The sequence below is a fragment of the Fusarium vanettenii genome (assembly GCF_000151355.1).
Source record: "Fusarium vanettenii 77-13-4 chromosome 1 genomic scaffold NECHAsca_1_chr1_3_0, whole genome shotgun sequence".
NCBI classification, from domain to species: domain Eukaryota; kingdom Fungi; phylum Ascomycota; class Sordariomycetes; order Hypocreales; family Nectriaceae; genus Fusarium; species Fusarium vanettenii.
The window spans coordinates 1,128,205-1,145,823 of NW_003315881.1; the positions used below are offsets into that span (position 1 = coordinate 1,128,205).

Here is a 17,619-nt window from a genome sequence, read left to right on the forward strand (position 1 = left end):
CAACGGGGGCTGCTGAGGGTTCAGCAGCGTCTTGAAGAGAGCGCTCAACTGGTGCTTCTGACACGGTCTCGGCGGGAGCATCTGAGGGCTCGGCAGGTGTATCTGGAGTGGGCTCGACAGTGGCCGCTGTGGGCTCAACAACCTCTTCGAGGGAGCGTTCAACCGGTGCTTCCAGCAATGTCTCAGCAGGAGCATCTGAAGGCTCAGCAGGGACCTCTGAGGACTCAGCGGGGGTATCAGGAGTGGGCTCGATAGGAGCTGCTGTAGATTCAACAACCTCTTCGAGAGAGCGCTGAGCTGGTGCTTCCAGTGGAGTCTCAACAGGCGCATCTGAGGGCTTGGCAAGAGGATCGGACGTGGGTTCGACAGGAGTCGGTGCGGGTTCAGCAACCTCTTCATGAGAGCGCTCAACTGGAGCATCTGAGGGTCCAACGGGAGCATCTGTGGAGGGTTCAGCGGGAGCATCTGTGGAGGGCTCAACAGGGGCAATTGGTTCGGCCCATGCATCGAAAGCATCCTTGTCTGTTTCCTGAACAGTAGCTTCAGGCTCAGCAGGGGTTGATTGCTCTTCCGCCACTTGCTTTCCCTTCTTCTTTTTCTTCTTGCTCTTCTTGGACTGGGGTTGGGCTGGCTCCTCGGCGACAGGCTCGGTGTTGACAGCGGGGAACTCAACAGGCTCTTCAACAGTCACAGGCTTGGTCTCCACAACTGCCTCTGGGGCCGATGCTTCGGGCTCAGGAACAGGCTCTGACCCCTGGGCGATCTCCTTCTCGACGGGAAGATTGTCGGAGACCTGTTCGACAGCGGGTTCTAGCTCCCGAGAGAGCTCCTGTTCAGGCGCTGGCACTTCATCGGCAGATTTGGGTTGCGACTCTTCAGGCTCGGCAACCTTGGGAAGCGCCTTCTTGGTGGACTCGGCCTCGGTCTCGGTCTCTACCGTGGCCGGGGTAGCAGAAATGTCTGTGGTGGGTTGCTCTGATGATTCAGGGGCCTTTTCTCCTTCAGTGGTGGCTGGCGTTGTCTCTGGAGCTTCATCCTTGGCAGTAGTCTCCTGGCTTCGCTCCGCCTTCTCATCCTTGGCAGGTTCTTCCACAGGGGCAGCGACCTCGAAGGAATCCTTGACGATAAGCTCCAGATTCTTCTTCTTGAGCTTCTTCTTCATGTTCTTCCTGTCCTTTCCTGAGAGGTTTTGCCATTCTTCCGTGGTGAATTCGTTCTCTGCACGCTGAGGAGCTGCTTGAGTAGAGGGTTCAGCAGGCGCTTCGGCGACGGGCTCGGCTGCAACTTCAGTCGACTCGGGCACTGGCTCAACGACCGGTTCCTTGGTTGATTCGATGACGGTCTCGGCAGTGGCAGAGGGCTGAGCCACATTTTCGACGACAGGCTCAGTGGGTTTGTCCTCAGCTGCAGGAGGAAGCTCAGGGGCAGCTTCAGGGGCAGGCGCTACCGAAGGCTCAAGAATGGCATCAGGGGTGACGGTTGTGACGGCGGGCTCGGCCACATCCTCCCCAATAGACTCCATCTTGACTTCGCGGGACTTGTCCTCCACTTCGGGTTGCTCGAGAGGCTCGACAGTGACAGAAGATGGTTCAGCGATGGCTTCGATAGCGGGATTAGGCTGAGGCTCAACAACGGCGTCAGGAGTGATCGTTGTTGCAGTCATGTCGGCAAGGTCGGGCTGGATCTCGCGAGAAATATCGTCTGTAGACTGCTTGGCAACCTCAGGGGTTCCATCAGGCTTGGTCACATCCTGGAGGACCAGGTCATCAACTTCCTTGCTAACAGGCTCTAGTTCTCTCGATGATTCCTCGATCATGGGCGCGGCAAAGATGGGCTCCACGGTCTCTCCAGCGGGCAAGGAGACGAAGTCGGGCACCTTTTCCTCTGCCTTCTCGGCAACAACCTCCGAGACAGGTTCCTCGGTGGACTTGGAGACGTCTCCATCCTTGGGCTCAGGGATGATTGCAGGCTGCGCATCCTGAACCTTCTCGGTGGGCGAGTCAGAAGACAGCTCTGTGGACTTCTCGGGTTCTTCAGGGATAGGCTCGAGAATGGCTGCGCGCTCCTCGGTTGTGGACGCTTCAATCACATCCCCGAGGTCTCTGGTCTTCTCGGTGAATGGCACAGGAGTAGGCTCCTCTGCAAAGTCCGCAGGTTCCTCAGGGATAGGCTCAAGAAGGACGATAGGCTGCTCGTAGACAAGGTCGGCCTGGTCGATGGGCAGCTCATGAGTTGGCTCTTCAACAAGCGTTGGAAGCTTTTCAGCAATCGGCTCAACGGTGATTGACCGATCCTGAGTTGTAGGCTCTAGTACCTCAGCCTTCTCGGTGGGTAGCTCACTACCAGGTGCCTCTACAGACCTCGAAACTTCCTCAACAGGCTCAAGTGGGGCAGCACGCTCCGTAATAGCCGGTTCCTCGGTGGAAAGCTCCGCTACAGGAATGGCAGCATGTTCTGTTGTTGGGGTAACTTGAGGAGACTCAGGCTGAGGAGCAGATTCGACTTCAGGCTGAGCAAGACTCTTGAAAGGGATTTCTTCAACAGTGCCCACCGAGGAGACGTCGTCAAAGGCCTTGGAAACGGTTCCTCGAGGAGATTGGGCCTCGGTGGCGTCGGAGAAATGCTCATCAGTAGAAGTAAGCTCTTCAGGAGTAACTGATTGAGCTTCGTGAGCCACAGGGAAAGCAGGCTCACGCGGAGAAGGCGTCATGGCGAGAAGTTCAGCGCCCATGTCCTTGCTTGTCGATTCGACAGGGACAGGCTGCGGGGTCGTTGGCAGAGATGGAGCCTTAACAGAGCTCTCAAGAGGTGCTTCCCTGTCAAGAGATTCTGTGAAGTCAGGAACTGGGAGCTCTGGAAGGAACAGGGCACGAGGTGTTGTTGACTCGTCAGTTCCTGTAGAAGAATTTTTGCGTGCAGCTTGAGCCACATTGGTGTCGATATGGAGAGTAGGATCAAAGAACTGAGCACTATCCAGGTCAAAGTAATCACCGCGCTGGTGGAACTCGGCCTCAGGGCTAGGGGAGTGCCTAGATCCAGCCTCACTAGGCTCACTAGGAGGGAGTGCAGGAAGAGCCAAACCGGTCGTTGGCGGTGCTTGACGAGAATGCTCAAGGAGGTACAACGGCATGATCTCGCGGGTGCTATCCCATGAAGTTGGCCGGGCCACTCGTCGAGACATGACTGCAGCAGGGTCCGCGTTGATCACCTTGGGAGACCCTGAGGGAGATGACTTAAGGGCAACGGGAGAGGCAGGGTTCGACCTCTGGCCCAGACGAAGCTGAATAGGGACGGCTGTTCGGCTTGGAGACTTGGTCGGCGTCTCAAAGGTACTGCGGCGTCGATTGTGAGTGCGAGTATCACGCCTTATGACACGCTCCTCAGGAGGAGTGTCTGGTCGGCTATCAGGCAGTGAAGGCAGCTCGTCGGGTCCAGAGACGGGACTGCCAGGTTCGCTAGGAGGGAGGGGGAGAAGATCGCCATACTGAGGATCAATGGCGGGCTTGAAGACACGAGGGGCGACCTCGGGGTCGAGGATTTCGTAACTTCGCACACGACGGCCTTCGCGCAAGCTGTCATGCTCCTGGTCCGACGGAGCCTCGGCGGCGTTGGAGTGAGCAGCGTCAGAGGCAGCAATGACGGTCGCAGCACCCGCTAGGCCGACACCCGCGCCAAGGGTGCCGGCATTATCTAAAAAAGAATCCCTCTTATCCTTGCGACTGGACTTGAAGAGGCTGGAGATGATGCCACTTGATCTCTTCTCAGGATCTCGGCGTTCCCTGTAATCCTTGTCTCTGCGGGAAGAACCCGGCAAAGACGCAACTGACTTGACATCGTCATCGTCATATCGAGAAGACTTTCGTCGGTGGCCAGACTCCCGTCGATCACCACGAGATTCGGACACAACAGAGCTCACGTCGCGATCGTCAAAGTGTTCGCGCCGGCGGTCCAGTGGGCTGTCTCGGTAGTCTTTCCAGTCCTCCTCGTTTCCGCTTCTGCGCTTGGACTTCTTGCTTCTCCGGCCACCAGAGCTGCCGACTGAAATCTCAGAGGCAACTACTGAACGAGAGGGAGAGTCATGACCATATGAGTCACGCTTGGACCTCCTTGATCTAGGAGTATCCCTCTCGTCATCAGACCTTCTGTGCCAAGACCTATCTCGCGACCGGTCTTTTGAGCGATGTTTTGATCTGTGTCTTGACCGGTCCCTTGATCGATCCCGCGAGGATCGTCTCTTTGATGAGCGGCTGTCAGGGAGCTCCAGTGGTGCAGAGATGCGTGACAAATCATCCTCGTAGTATGCGTCACGCTCCTTCTTGTGTCTCCTTGAACGCTTGGAATCTTCCCATTCGTCGTCAGACCGCACATCTCGAGACGAGACATCTCTTGATGTGTGTCGACGGTGAGATCTGGAAGGAGCGGAGACACGGGATCTATCGTCCTCGTAGTAGTAGTCCTCATCTTTCCACTGCTTCCGTGACTTCTTTGGAGTCTCAATATCATCGCGGGAGCGGATGTCTTGCGAGGTGGCATCTCGAGGAACGGCATCTCTGGACAATGATCGATGGTAAGTCCTAGAAGGAGATGAGCCCTGTGAGGCGGCCCATTCGCCAGCTTCGGGGTTCGTCCAATCCGAAGGTTGTGCTGAAGGATCCCACTGGTCATGGTACCCAGCTTGCCTGGGCTCAGCGTCTCTGGAAGATTGATTGTGGTAGGCACTCCATGCACCAATAGCGAATGCAGGAGCAGCAACTCGCGCAACGTCAGCGGCGTCAAAGTCGCGGCTTCGTCGTTCGTCTTGTGCAGTATCCCAGCCATCGTCAGACTTGACATCTCTAGCTGGTGCCTCTTGAGAAGACTTGTCGTAGTAATAGTCGGCGGGAGGAGAAACTCGAGAGACGGACTCGTCTTCGAATTCACGGCTCTTCCAGCCCTTCTTGCCTCTCTTCCAAGCACTATCTTCCCAGACTGCCTCACCCACTTCGCGAGGTTGAGCGGGCTCTGTTGGCGTGGCCTCAGCCTTGTTGTCATCTTGAACAACAACAACTTCAGACTTGGCTCGCTTGCGCTGTTGTCGCTTGCTCAACTTCGAGACTTCCAAATCATCCTCGTCGGGAAGTGGCACGTCTTCAGCCTTTGGAAGGTCTGACTTCTCGGGTTCGGGGCTCTTAGTTGTGACTTCAGGCGCAGCCACAAATGGCACAGGATTGTCCTCTTGAGGAGTCTCAACCTCGCCTAGAATAAAGCCCTTCTGCTCCGGCAAGAGTTTACCAGGAGCGTCGCTGGTGTCCGAGGCTGTCTCTGCGTAGGGTCGTGTGTACCAGTTGCCCTTGGCGTCGACATGAGCGTCACCATGGGCGTCACCGATCGCCTTTTGCACGCCCGGCGAGGAGTCGCGGCGGTGGAAAGTCGGGTTGTCAATGACAATCTCGGGATCAAAACCGGTCTCCTTCAGACCAGCGGCAAGAGTGGCAGCGAACTCGAGATCATCGGCATAGCCACCAGGCATCTGCTCGGGGTGTGGGCTCGCGGGCTTGGGTCCAGGAATCGGTGGCTCGCGGCTCGAGTCATCGTCGAAGACCTGGGTGGAGAAAACAGGAACCACCTCGCGACTCGTCTCCTCGGGATAGCTTCTGGGAATATCCGCAGCCTTCTGAGAGGGAATCTCGACTTCGGGCTCGTTGATGGGCTCAGCACTGCTGCCGGCGATCGCTGCAGCCAAGATGCCCCATCGGCTCGCCTTGTTCAGTCGTGGCCTGGGCTTATCAGGATCCCTATCCAAGGGCTCTGAGTGGAAGTAGCTCTCAGTGTCGCTACGAGTCTCGGGAGTCTCGACTTCAAAGCTCTTTGTCTCGTTCTCGCCCCAAGTAACGGATTTAGCAAGAGGGGCCGGCTCGCCAACCGAAACGATATCACCTCGAGGTTCAATGATCACGTCTTCGGGTGTGATCTTCTTGACTTCGGAAGTGACTTCTCTAGCTTCCGGAGCAATCTCAGTGACCTCCTTGGCCTCAGGAGTGGCAGACACTTCCACAATTTCCCTTGTTGTCTCCTTTTGCTCAGGTGCAGGAGAAGGTTGACGGCTTGGGGCGGGAGTAGGATAGATCAGGTTCAGGACGGGTCGTTCCCGTGAGACGTCCCTCGATCTCAGAACAAGGGCCATAGAGTTGTCGCCCAGGTTGCGGTAGTGTCTCTCCTCACGAGGATAGATCTTGTTGTCAATCTTGACATCCGCATTAGGACCGTCGAAGGGGCTCGTCTCTGGGTGCTTCTCCTCCATATCAGGAGGCGTGACAATGGTGATGGGTTCATACTTGTCGTCTTGCCACTTGTCAATAACCGATCGCTCAGGGGATGCACTACGAGATCGCATCTCCTCAGAGGCAATCTTCCGAGCAATGTTGGTCTCTCGGTAGTATCGATCGGCCTCTTCCTGAACTGTGTCTCGTTCCTGTCGCGAGCTATCCCGTGAGTTGTCCTTGGCGTGTTTGCTGCTCTGGCGTCCCCTCTCAACGGCGACAGCGGACGCGACCGCGACCGCTGCTACAGGAATAGTGGCATGCTTGGCCTCGTCAAGAATAGACTTGGCTTCATGCTCCTCTTCCTCGTATCCGTGACCGGAGCGGGGGTCCTGGAACTGCATGGCGTCCTGTGTTCCTCTGCGGTACTCCTCAACCATCCTCTCGATCTCGAAAGAGTCCCGGCGGCTCAGTCGAGCATCTGAGGCCAGGGATCTTGGCGGAGAATCATCAAAATTAGGTTCGCGTTCAATCGTCACGACATTAGGCGTAAGGGGTCGCTTGGGCGTAGTCGCCTGGGACATGGTGAAAGCATCGTCCGAAACCTGGTACTGGAATGGGTCGTAGGCCGGGTCTCTGGGCTGAGCAGGCTGGCTCGTCTCTGCGACAACTTCGTGCTCCGTAACAACATGGTGGCCTGCACCAGTTGGTAGAGGAAGCTCGCGGCTCTCTTCAGTGACGGTAGTAGTGCGCTTGCTACTCTCAGCTTGAACCTCGGGCTCGCGCATGACCTGGAATTCAGATCCATGCTCGATGTGGAATTCTGTGCCTTCGCTTCGATCCAGTTGAGGCGCAACTACAACGTCGACTTTGCTCCTCTCCTCCTTCTCAACCTCCTTGTCCTTCGTTACTTTGTGGGTATCGTCATGATCATCATATCGTGAGGATTTCTCGTGCTTTCGCTCATTATACTGTGAATAAGAGGAGTCGTGGTGCGTTCGTCGGTATTCCCGTTCCCATTCCAGGTTTCGTTGCCGTTCAGTTTCCAGTTCCTTATGTCGTTCCGCCTGCTGAGCCAGTTGTCGTTCGAGTTCGAGGGTCTTCTGACGCTCAAGCTCTTGGGTTCTCTGCCTTTCGAGCTCGAGAGCTTTCTGTCGCTCAATTTCCTGAGCCTTTTGGCGTTCGAGCTCCTGGAGCTTCAGTTGCTCCGCTTCGAGGGCTTTCTGTCGCTCAAACTCCAGTCGCTCGCGCTCTCGCTCGAAAGACTCCTCCTCGACTCTTTCCTGGCGCTTCGTGTCGGTCTCTCGCTTTCCATCTCGACCACGTCGACTGTCGTGGTCACGCCTATCTTCGCGATACTCTCGTCTTTCCTTGCTTTCCTTGCGTGAAGCCGTATACGCCACAGCTGCACCGACTGCGCCAACTGCAGCTGCTTCAACAGCAATGTCGCCCCATTTACCATCAGACTGCTGACGAGAGTTGCGAGATTCCTTTCGGCTCGAACCCTCAAACTTCTCCGTCTCGTAGACCTTTGAGGACACCGGGACCTTGGGAACGGGCTGCTGAAGGGGAACCGGAGCAGGTCGAGTCTGGTGTGAGAGATCCTGGCGTGAGGCGGAATGGGAGGTTTGCGCTGATTGGAAGCGAGAATGCTCAGCGCTGGGGCCTGGGAAGTTGTCCCGCATGTGAATCGGTCCTGACGCCACACTGCCCGAGGAGCGGCGGTAGGCGGCTGCTTGCTCTTCATCCCGGAAGCCACACGGGGTGTTGATTGAGCCTCGCAGCGAATTGTAGGGACCGAACAGTCGGGGATCAACGATCGAGTTCCTCTCTCCATTATATCCGTATCCATATCTCCGATAGTCCGAAGATGAATGGTAGCCTGAGTGAGAGTGTGAGCCAGCCATTGCTGCCGCGGCGCCCGCACTTGCGGCAGCCGCAGCGACTCCGGCAGCGGGTCTCAGAGACTCCCCAACAACGGTGCCGTAAGCAAGCTCCGAGTCGGCGGCCGAGGCTGCACCATCACTGTCACTAGTGGTAGAGGAAGATTCGTCGTCCGAGGCATCCTCCCAGTCCGAATCGTCGTCGGAAGTCTCGACACGAGTCTTTAAGGAGTTTCCCAGGCCGTGGCCCTGACGTCGACCGTATCGAGACGCCATTGCCGCGCCTGCCGCGCCTGCTGCAAGTCCAAGAGCTGCCGCCTTACCCTTACCTGAGCTCTTGCTAGCGCGGCGCATCTCATCCTCCTTGGACTTCTTGGCTAGATTAGAGAGCTGTTGACCAAGAGCCATGATCTCTTCATCCGCAGTCTTTACTTTCCGAGGCGGGAGTGTGGGTGTGCGGTCGCGGTCGGAGGCCTCTGCCGAAGACCGTCTTCGGCGCGCATAGCCCTGTGCGTATCCCGAAGAGGACGCGTATCCTTGAGCTGAAGCAGAAGCGCGGCTGCGAGGGGAAAGAGTGCGACTCTTTGGCTGCTTGACATATCCCTGGCCGTACGCCAAGTCCGAGTTGACCGATGACGATGACGAATTGCCAAAGTAGAGCACGCGACGCTTCTTCTTCTTCTTCCTGTGTAGATGCTGCCTCACGCGGTCCGAGGGCGCCTTGAAAAAGGTGCCGAAAACGCCGCCATATTCCTTCGTGTCCTTGAATCGCGAGATATCCAGTAGCGACGAAGACGTGTCACTGGACGAAGAGAATACGCTTGAGGGCGTCTGCGGTCGACGTGTCTCTGGGTGAGGTGAGTAGGGATCATTATAGGCGGGGTGAGTCTGTGGCGGCGCGTTGGGATAGGGTTGAGATTGCGGGTACTGCTGTTGTTGATTGTAAGGTTGCTGTTGCTGAGGGGAGTTTTGATACTGCTGATGCTGGAATTGTTGGTATTGCTGGGGCTGTTGGTACATGGGGGGTTGTTGGTATCGTTGTTGCTGATATTGCTGAGGGTATTGTTGAGAGTACTGTTGCTGGTACTGTTGTTGTTGCTGTGGTGGTGGAGGCGGGTGTTGTTGTTGTTGCGGGTATTGCTGAGTCGGCGTTGGCTGCTGCGACGGCGGTTGACGCGAATCTCTCGCATCGCGAGACTCGTGCCACCGTCGGCGAGCACTCTCGGAGTCCCGAGAGCGGTGATCTCGCATCATTGTGGCCGGCCTCTACGGGTGTCGATGGGAGGAATCGGGGGGGGTGGTGGAGGAGGGAGATGGTGTTTTGTTTTGCGAAGGAGCTCGACGACGACGCCAGCTTTCCATGGGTGCCCCGTTCGTCTCGGCCCACTAAACAGGACAAGCGGTGGCTGGGGTTTGGGTGTGTCCAATTCTTGGACGCTAGGCTCCGTCGTTGGCTCGCCCAGGTTCTCGCGGTGGGTCTGAGATTGGATCTGCCGCTGGGCCTTGGGAGGCCTGGGCGCTAAAAATTGCTCGGTAGAGGGTGCTTGACTGGTTTGTGTGTGTGTCCGTCTTGTCGCCGATATGATGATGCGATGAAGCGGGAGAGAGATCTCCCTCGCGCTGATCTTGGTGGTATCGCGCTCTTTCTCTGCTAGGTACTGTACGGGTGGTGCTGATTCTAGGTGAGGGTTTTCATATCGGTGGTTTGTAAGAACCGAGATCAACTCCAGGTCAGAGTTCGCCAAGGATGCTCTGTTATCGCAGAAATCATTTTAATCTTGGTCACTTCAGCTGGTGCAGAGTCGACATTCAGGCCGCCACACATTGGCTAGCGCCGTCGTCATCTCCACCGAGATTTGGTGCATTGCCAGCTGGCAGTCACATGCTGTAACACGTGCGGCCACTCTCGCGGGCCGTCCGTCAGGGTGCCTACCCTGCAATTGGTGGGAGGGAAATCCGATTCGACTTGCGTCAATATCTTCACACAAGGGTCCTGGGGATCCTCTTCAGCTGAAATCTGATAATGAGGTGTTATAGACGCCCAGGCCTATTTTTAATTATGGGCCATGGACATGCAGATGATAACCAGGCCGTTTAAATGCTACCGTCCATTAAAAGCTTGATGCAACTACAGCCCTAGAATGACTCAAAACATGTGGACAACCTCCACCGAGTTGCTTAGCGAACATCTCACCCAATTGACCAACACCGATTGCGCTCTGAAACCAGCCACGGGCTTGACAACGCATGCCGCACCGCGCTACCATGTCATCGGTCTTTACATATATACAAATCAAACAGCAGCCAGAAAAGCCCTTCAAAACCCGCCCATAACCTTAACCTTGACGTGCATGCCCTTGGAGGGCCGGGCCGTTACACCGCCCCGGATTTCCACCTTGCTCTCGTCTGCTTCTTCCGGGTTCGCCAGTGCAAACTCGAACCGGCCGACCCACGCCGCGAGGAGGGCGGCGAACTCGGCCTTGGCGAAGCTCTGCCCGATACAGCTCCGGGGCCCGTGCAGGAACGGCAGGAATGCGTAGTTGCTGGTCGCGCCCCCGCTGGCGGCGTTCCGGTCTGCGGCTCCACCCTCGGGGCCGGAGGGGAGCCACCGCTCCGGGTCGAAACGGTCCGCGTCCGGACCCCAGAGGTGTTGGTCAAAGTGAGTCGCCCAGGGCACGATGACGATACGAGTACCTTTTCGCACTGGATGGCCCAGAATCGTGGTGTCGTGAGCGGCATCACGCATCGTCAACGGTACTGGGCTGTAGTAACGGAGAACCTCACTACAGACGGCAGTGAGGTATGGCATGCGATCAATGTCGAGACTCGTGATGTCGGAATCTGAATCCACGGACGGTAAGCGCTCTCGCACCTCTTCCCGCAGCCGGCTCTGAACCTCAGGATATCGAGACAGCATATAAACTGCCCAGGTCATGGCCGATGCTGTCGTCTCGTGTCCCGCAGCGAGAAACGTCATGAGCTGATCGACCAAGTTCTCATCCGTGAAGCCACCGCTCTCAATGGCCACCGAGAGGATATCAATATCTGGCTGCTCCTTGTTGGCCAACTTGGCCTTCTTCTCCTGGATCAGGTCTCGGCACACCGCTCGGATCTCGTCCGCCGCTGCGTTGATGGTCTGGTTCCGGCGGAACGGCAGCTTGGTGACTATTTGCAGCGGTATAAAAATGGAAATGAGGCCCAGAATCTGAGCCGCACGGGACGGCTTGATGATCTTCCTGTAAGTCCTGGCGAGCACGCTCTCCGGGTCTTGGATAGCACCAAAGTCTCGCCCCATGCCAGCGACGCCGATGATATCGAGCGTCGCCCGCGATGCCCAGCTGGATACTTCAAGCTCGACCTCGTCCCGGCCCCCAACCTCTGTCGTCATAGCCTGAGTCACCTCTTTAGCTTTGCGCCAAAAGATGGGGTACATGTCCTTGATGTGACGGAAGGCAAACGCAGGCGTCAAGTTGCGACGCTGCACCCTGTGCTCATCACCCTCGGCGAACAGCACTCCTATTCCAAGGATGCGCCCGATGGATTGCTGCAAGTAACTCGGCTTCTCAAAGGCGTAGTTGTTGGTGACCAGCACCTCGGCCAACGCTTTGGCTGAGCAGACAAGGATCCGCTCCTGGTTCAACAGACCGCGGTAGCGGATGATGCCATCGTTGGGGATCTCGGACACCCTGGGATGAGGATTAGTATGTTGTTTTCAAAGTACAATTGCACCACAAGGGGCAATTGACGAACCATTCTCGCATTGGAATGCCCGAAGGCTCTGCAAATATCCTCTTTGCCTGGCCCAGAAGCCAGTGGTTGTTGGAGGGTTCAGGCAGATGTCGCAACGGCGACACGAGCAGCGGATAGATCCATATCGCCCAGACAACCCAGAACACAAAGCCCACGGTCCACAGCCCTGTAAAGTGTTTCAACAGGAGTAGCCTAGACCAATCGTTCTGCACCCAGCTGAGAGCCAGAGTGACCGTGGCAGCGCCGCCCGTGATGTTCTCCCACGGCAACCCCATGACGACTTGAGGCCCTCACTCTCGAGTATCTTGCGAGTCAAAGGGGGTCAGGTCAAGCAATGGGAGGAGCCAATACTTTAACGCGGTCGGGACAAGTAGCAACAGGAGTTGGGCTTTGCAGGGGACGGAGCCAGGGGTAACAGCCACGGGATGGCCTTATAAGCGATTCGTTTATCTTAAACGCAGTGGAGATTTCGTCAATGTCCCCAGACTTGTCCAAGACTCGAGCCGTCAGAGAAGTTGGCAATTGCTCCAAGTCGGCCTATCCTAGCGTCCGATCGGTCGTCAACATTGTGCCGTTGTCCCAACGGACATTGCCGTTCCAACTCAAACTCCGACCGGCAGCTATGTTGGCCGAGTCTCTCACACTATGCGCTAGTCTCGCCCGCTTCATCGCTCTCCAAGAAGCCGAGCTAGGGTTGCATCAGAGTTGATGGGGGGGACAAAGTGGGTTTCTTTATGAGATTATCGCTAATTCCGCTATTGTAATAGGACAGCCATTGGCAGACAAGCCCTGCTGCTGCGCTTCCCCCCAAAATTGTCAAACGTCATGAAAACGCCAGATGACACTCCCTCCTAAAAAGAAAACCATAACCTGGTGCAATTTCCATGAATCAGTCCATGATGCCCTCGATGCCAAAGCTAACGCCAAATCAATCCCTCCCTCGCATGCGAATCGGATTCTTGTATCATCGTCCACAACCTGTCCCATGTCCCTTCTGTCGACGTCCACTCGGCACCTGAGTGCCAACCAAAGTCTAGGTCCATGACCTCAACCACTCGGTCGATCATGTCCATCCCCTGGCCTTCGCGGGGTAAGATCTCAACCACGTGGTAGTTGCCGCTTGTCCCGTCTCGCTTCACTTACCGTCTTGACGCATTTCGACTGAGAAATGCGCGCCTCGCACGAGCCTGGCCACGGCGCTACCAAGACCGATTACTGTTGCCCTGGATGGGTCCAGGTAGATCCTGCGGCGTAGCCAAGGAGGGGGTTGCGTTCTCGTTGCCTCCCGAGGCCGGGCCAGCTTGCACCTGTGGTGGCGGGTTCCGAATCTCCAGGAGCGGCAGATCATGAGATGGCGCCGTCCCAAGAGGGTGTCTGTCTGTGGCGCCTATGAACACTCCCTGTGGCTGGTACATTGGTGCTAATGGCGAGAGAGCAGACATTGAGATGGTAGATGCGGGAGTTGATGCCTCTCCGGGCGCATCCGTGGTTGTTGTTGACGTACTATTCGGGGGACCATTCAACCGACCATTCGACACCTGATCCCGTTCATTGGTCCATTGTTGCCGTCGCTCCATCGGCGACATCTCGTCCCAGTGGTGCACAAACGAGTGTCCGATCAAGGGTGCACCCGGAGCAGCGCGCTGCGAGGGCGTGTCGAAATGGACAGCACGGCTATGGCCTCCCGATAGTGGCCTCCACTCGCGAGTGTGTCCGTTGTCGTGTCGGGCTCTGGTTCGACGTTGTCGTTCGCCCGCATCACTCGGTGGTGATCTTCGTCCGGCCGTGACAGGTTGTCGCGAGGGGGATCCGTTTCTGCCCGGAATTCCATAAGACATGACCATCGCTCTGGCCAAGATGTCGTCTGGATTAGCGGTTGCCCTATCAAGTCTGTCAGCTGCTAACGACCAAGACATCAGCACGGTAAGAAGCCTAATCACGCACCTTGACGAAACGTGGAGTCCCTGCGACCTCATCAGGCTCATGAAGGCGCGTGTAGAAGCGCTGGTGTGCTGTTTGGGTTCTGCATGCAGCTTGTCACGGCAATATGGGCAACTATCTGACTGATCAAGCCACTTTTTGATGCAGTGGTCTCCAAAGATATGTCCGCATTTTGGAAGACGGAGCGGCACCTCGGAAACACCCTCAGGACTTTCAACGCCATAATCGCCGTAGCAAATGACACAACCTGCGACGCATTAGCTTCACCCTACCACCGGTTCATTTGACAGCGAGATCGCTTACTTCGGTCTCCCTCCGGGATATCTTCAATCTTGACACTTTCGAGAGATCGCAACGTCGACTTGGATGCCACCATCTTGGTACTAACAGCACCTCTCATGAGTTGCATGTGACGGAGGACTGATTCTTCGTTTGCCTCAGCAGAGGAGTCTGACCCGCCCGGGCTGTACATTCCATGCTCGAAATACACATGTCGGGCAGCGTCGTCATCATCTTCCCGCCCAGGCTCCGACGACATGATGCGAGTGGATGTTGGTCTGCGATGGCGTGTGTTGTGAGATCTGCGGAAACCAGACGAAGGAGGGGACGGCCCTAATGAATATTAGCTGGTGCAAACGACTGGTTTCGTGCGTGCTGCATGATACGGTGGCGTCGGACGAGGGTTTCTCGCAAGCCAGAGCTCGGTGTAACCAGGAGGAGGCTGGCTGACCCCGAGACAAGAGGGAAGCTTACTGGTAGGAGAAGGTATGTCACGAAAGGTAGTCCTTGAAGAAGTGGAAGCCGACGAAAAGTGTCCCCGACGCGGCGGTGGTGTTGACATGTAAGGGTGAGGGGGGAGAGGCACAGGTACGGGTACGGGCACGAAGTGAGGAGAGTTGTTGTTGTGTTGGCCGAAGTTGTTTGTTGGAGGTTCTGATGCGAGAAATGGTGGGCGCTGCTGCTGTTGCTGCTGTGAATTGGGCTCCGGAGCTGCACCTGCACCTGGCGGCGGAATACCCAGACCTGCAGGCGGCTGAAAACTCAATGGCCGGCCGGGAATTTGGTTTGCAAAAGCTCCATCACGGCTGTGAGCACCCGTGCCGGAAGCGACCGGCGCTACGGGGGGTGGCATGGCACTGCGATGGTAGGTCTGATGTCGTCCACTGGGTCGCGGAGATATGGCCCCCGGCATGTTTTCTGAAAACGCATGGGGATGCGGCAGGCTCAGCATTGGCGGCAACATGCCTCCATGATGATGACCGAGCTGGAACGGATCCGGGCCGGAGCCGGGTGCAGGCTGCAACGGGTGGTGAGGATAGCTCTGAGGCAAGCTTGGATTCTGCGTCTGCCATGGGTAAGAAGGTGAGTTGTGTGAGTGAGACATCCAATGGTTCGAAGCCGAATGTACGGGATCGTAGTGGCCAGAAGACCGAGGATTGTGCATTATAAAGTCCATAGGATCCATGGGATCCATCTTGGGCGACGGAGCTCGGCTGCTAGATGAACCTCGTCTGTAATGACCTGGGCTGGCGGAGCCTTGCAAGAGAGAAGCCGCCCGGGAGCCTGATGTGGTATTCCAGGCGTCGCGGGGGTTGAAAAGGGCGGCTCAGACGCTGCGAGTCTCGAATGGGCACGATGCGGATGCGGATGCGGGTGGCAGCAACACCAGCTGCCTGGACGACTGCCCCACGTAAGTGATGGATGGGTATGTGTATTCGTAGTATTCTAGCAGTGTTGGACTAGGACTATCGGGAGTACGCTGCGATCACAGGGCGGTGATCGGGAAACGCGGAGGGGTCGAGGTCTTGGGACCCAAGGACTTCCGGATGCCGAAGCGAGGGACCAAGAGGGAGGAGAGGTAGAGCCGAATGAGGGCGGGCGGCCGCGGTGGGAGGATGGTGAGGATGAGGGGCAGCAGCTGCTGGGTCTGTCTGTTATCGGGGGGGCTGCGATAACGCCGATGACGACGTAGCTTGTAACTTTAGCGGCGGCGTCCAGGACCAAGACGACGGAAGCTGACGGGCGAGACTCAAAGCAGCGACAAGAGGCGGTCGTCGAATGATGGCGAAGACGAAGACGGCGAGGTGAAAAGAGAGGAGGGAAGGAAGGAAAAAGAGAGGAATAAAATGGTGTGGGGGACAGACAGAACAGACAGAAAAAGCTGAGCTGAGCTGAGCTGAGCGAGCGAGCGAGACAAGAGGAGAAATGCAAAAAAAAGAAGACCGGATGCCACGTCTTGTACGAATGAGACTCCCTGGGCCGGACTGGACTGCACTGGCCGACGGTGGACGGATGGTGATGCTGTGGGTTGCAGGGACAGGCTCGGGCGGAATCCAGCAGTGCCAACGTCTTTGTCCGTCGCTCGCGAGCGAGGCCGGGCTTGGCTGGGCCTGCCTGGGAGGTGGTCTAGACGCTGCCTGAGCGAACGAGCGAGCGAACACACTTCTGACACCGGGGGCAAGCTCTGCTTTCCTTTGCTACCAGGGGGGGAGGATGAAGAGGGGGCGCTTTTGACGAGGCGTACAGCTAGGTAGGTACAGGACCTTGAGGCAGGCGAGCGTCGGCGGTGGCAATGGTAGGCGTCAGGAAATGTCGTGAATGTGGCCAGGCGGGTGATGGATGTAAGTGCGATGGATGGATGCTGGGTAGCTACCCAACCTGGAAGGAAGAGCGGGAGTAGGTGGATGTGGGAGAACGGAAGCCGGTGGGCAGCTCCAATGGGTCAACGGTTGCGAGTGTACGAGGAGGCGTTTAGGTGGTGTAGCAGGACGTGAGAGGAAACAGGTCAGATTCAGGTTACGGAGGCGTAAGGAAGAGACGGCAGGCAGGCAGGTAGGCGGGCAAAGGTGAAGCCCGGGAATGAAAGAAAAGGCTTCTTTGTCTTTACGTAGGCGTACCGGCGGAGAGGACGGACGTCTGGAGTATTATGGAATAGAGAAAAGGGTTAAGAAAGAAAAAGGGAGTAAGAATGAACAGGCCGGCGGGCTGCTCTTGTCCCTCCAACAGAAACCCCGGGGATGATGATGGCACCAAATGTCGCAGTCAAGTCAGAGCCGGAGTCGTAGTCAAAGTCGCAGTCGCAAGTCGCGGTTGGATTAGCTGGCCGTCCACCACACAACACACACTCTCTCACTCACACACTCCCCAAAATACTGGACTGGCTGGTGCCGGCCGGCCGTGTTTGGCAGCAAGTGGAGAGTCGTCGGGTTGATCGGTACAGTACGGTATCCGTATCCCCAAGTAAGCCTGCTGCTCCCAAGCAAGAGAGGCCCGCCGCCTGGGTAGGCAAGGCATTCAAAGCGGGACTGACAGACAGGACAGCCTGGGTTTGTGATAAGCGAAGCGGGCAAGGGGACCGACCGCGTGCGGCGGCGGCGGCGGCGGCGGGAAGGCAAAAGGTGAGAGTATGGATCACCGAGAGTAAAAAAAGACGCCGACAGAGACAAACGGCAGGGAGATGACGACGGGGACGACGACGACAACGAACAAGGCTGGTGGGAATGAGGGGTTGAAAACGAGGTGAATGATGAGGGAGAAGAGGGGAGAGGAGAGCAAGCAGACGGACAGACAAACCGAAAGGTAAAACGAACGACGAACCAACGCACGACGACCAAGAAACAGTCGATCAAAGTGCAAAGTAGGCGAACGGACAAGCTTCCAAGGTTCACCTCCTACTCCTACTCCTCCTCCATATCCCGGATGAAGCGACCCTCGCTCGCCCTAAGAGAAACCACCCGACTGACCCGTTGGTACCATACTTTGCTTGGTACGGTAATACCTCCACCATCAGGGGGGCACGGGCAAGG

The 17,619-nt window shown here is 56.8% G+C and overlaps 2 protein-coding genes across 2 annotated transcripts; both read right to left on the reverse strand.

Annotated features, from left to right (window-relative positions):
- Positions 1 to 10,330: 10,330 nt before the first annotated feature.
- NECHADRAFT_98771 (uncharacterized protein) lies at positions 10,331 to 12,147 on the reverse strand (the record flags this gene model as incomplete). The annotated part of the gene is made up of 2 exons (XM_003054167.1): positions 10,331 to 11,808; positions 11,873 to 12,147. 2 exons carry the CDS (start codon positions 12,145 to 12,147, stop codon positions 10,440 to 10,442), a joined length of 1,644 nt encoding a protein of 547 aa, XP_003054213.1. The 3' UTR covers positions 10,331 to 10,439.
- A 433-nt stretch (positions 12,148 to 12,580) lies between these two features.
- NECHADRAFT_98772 (uncharacterized protein) lies at positions 12,581 to 15,287 on the reverse strand (the record flags this gene model as incomplete). Its single annotated transcript, XM_003054168.1, has 4 exons — positions 12,581 to 13,753; positions 13,817 to 14,060; positions 14,117 to 14,425; positions 14,567 to 15,287. 4 exons carry the CDS (start codon positions 15,285 to 15,287, stop codon positions 13,072 to 13,074), a joined length of 1,956 nt encoding a protein of 651 aa, XP_003054214.1. The 3' UTR covers positions 12,581 to 13,071.
- Positions 15,288 to 17,619: the final 2,332 nt, after the last annotated feature.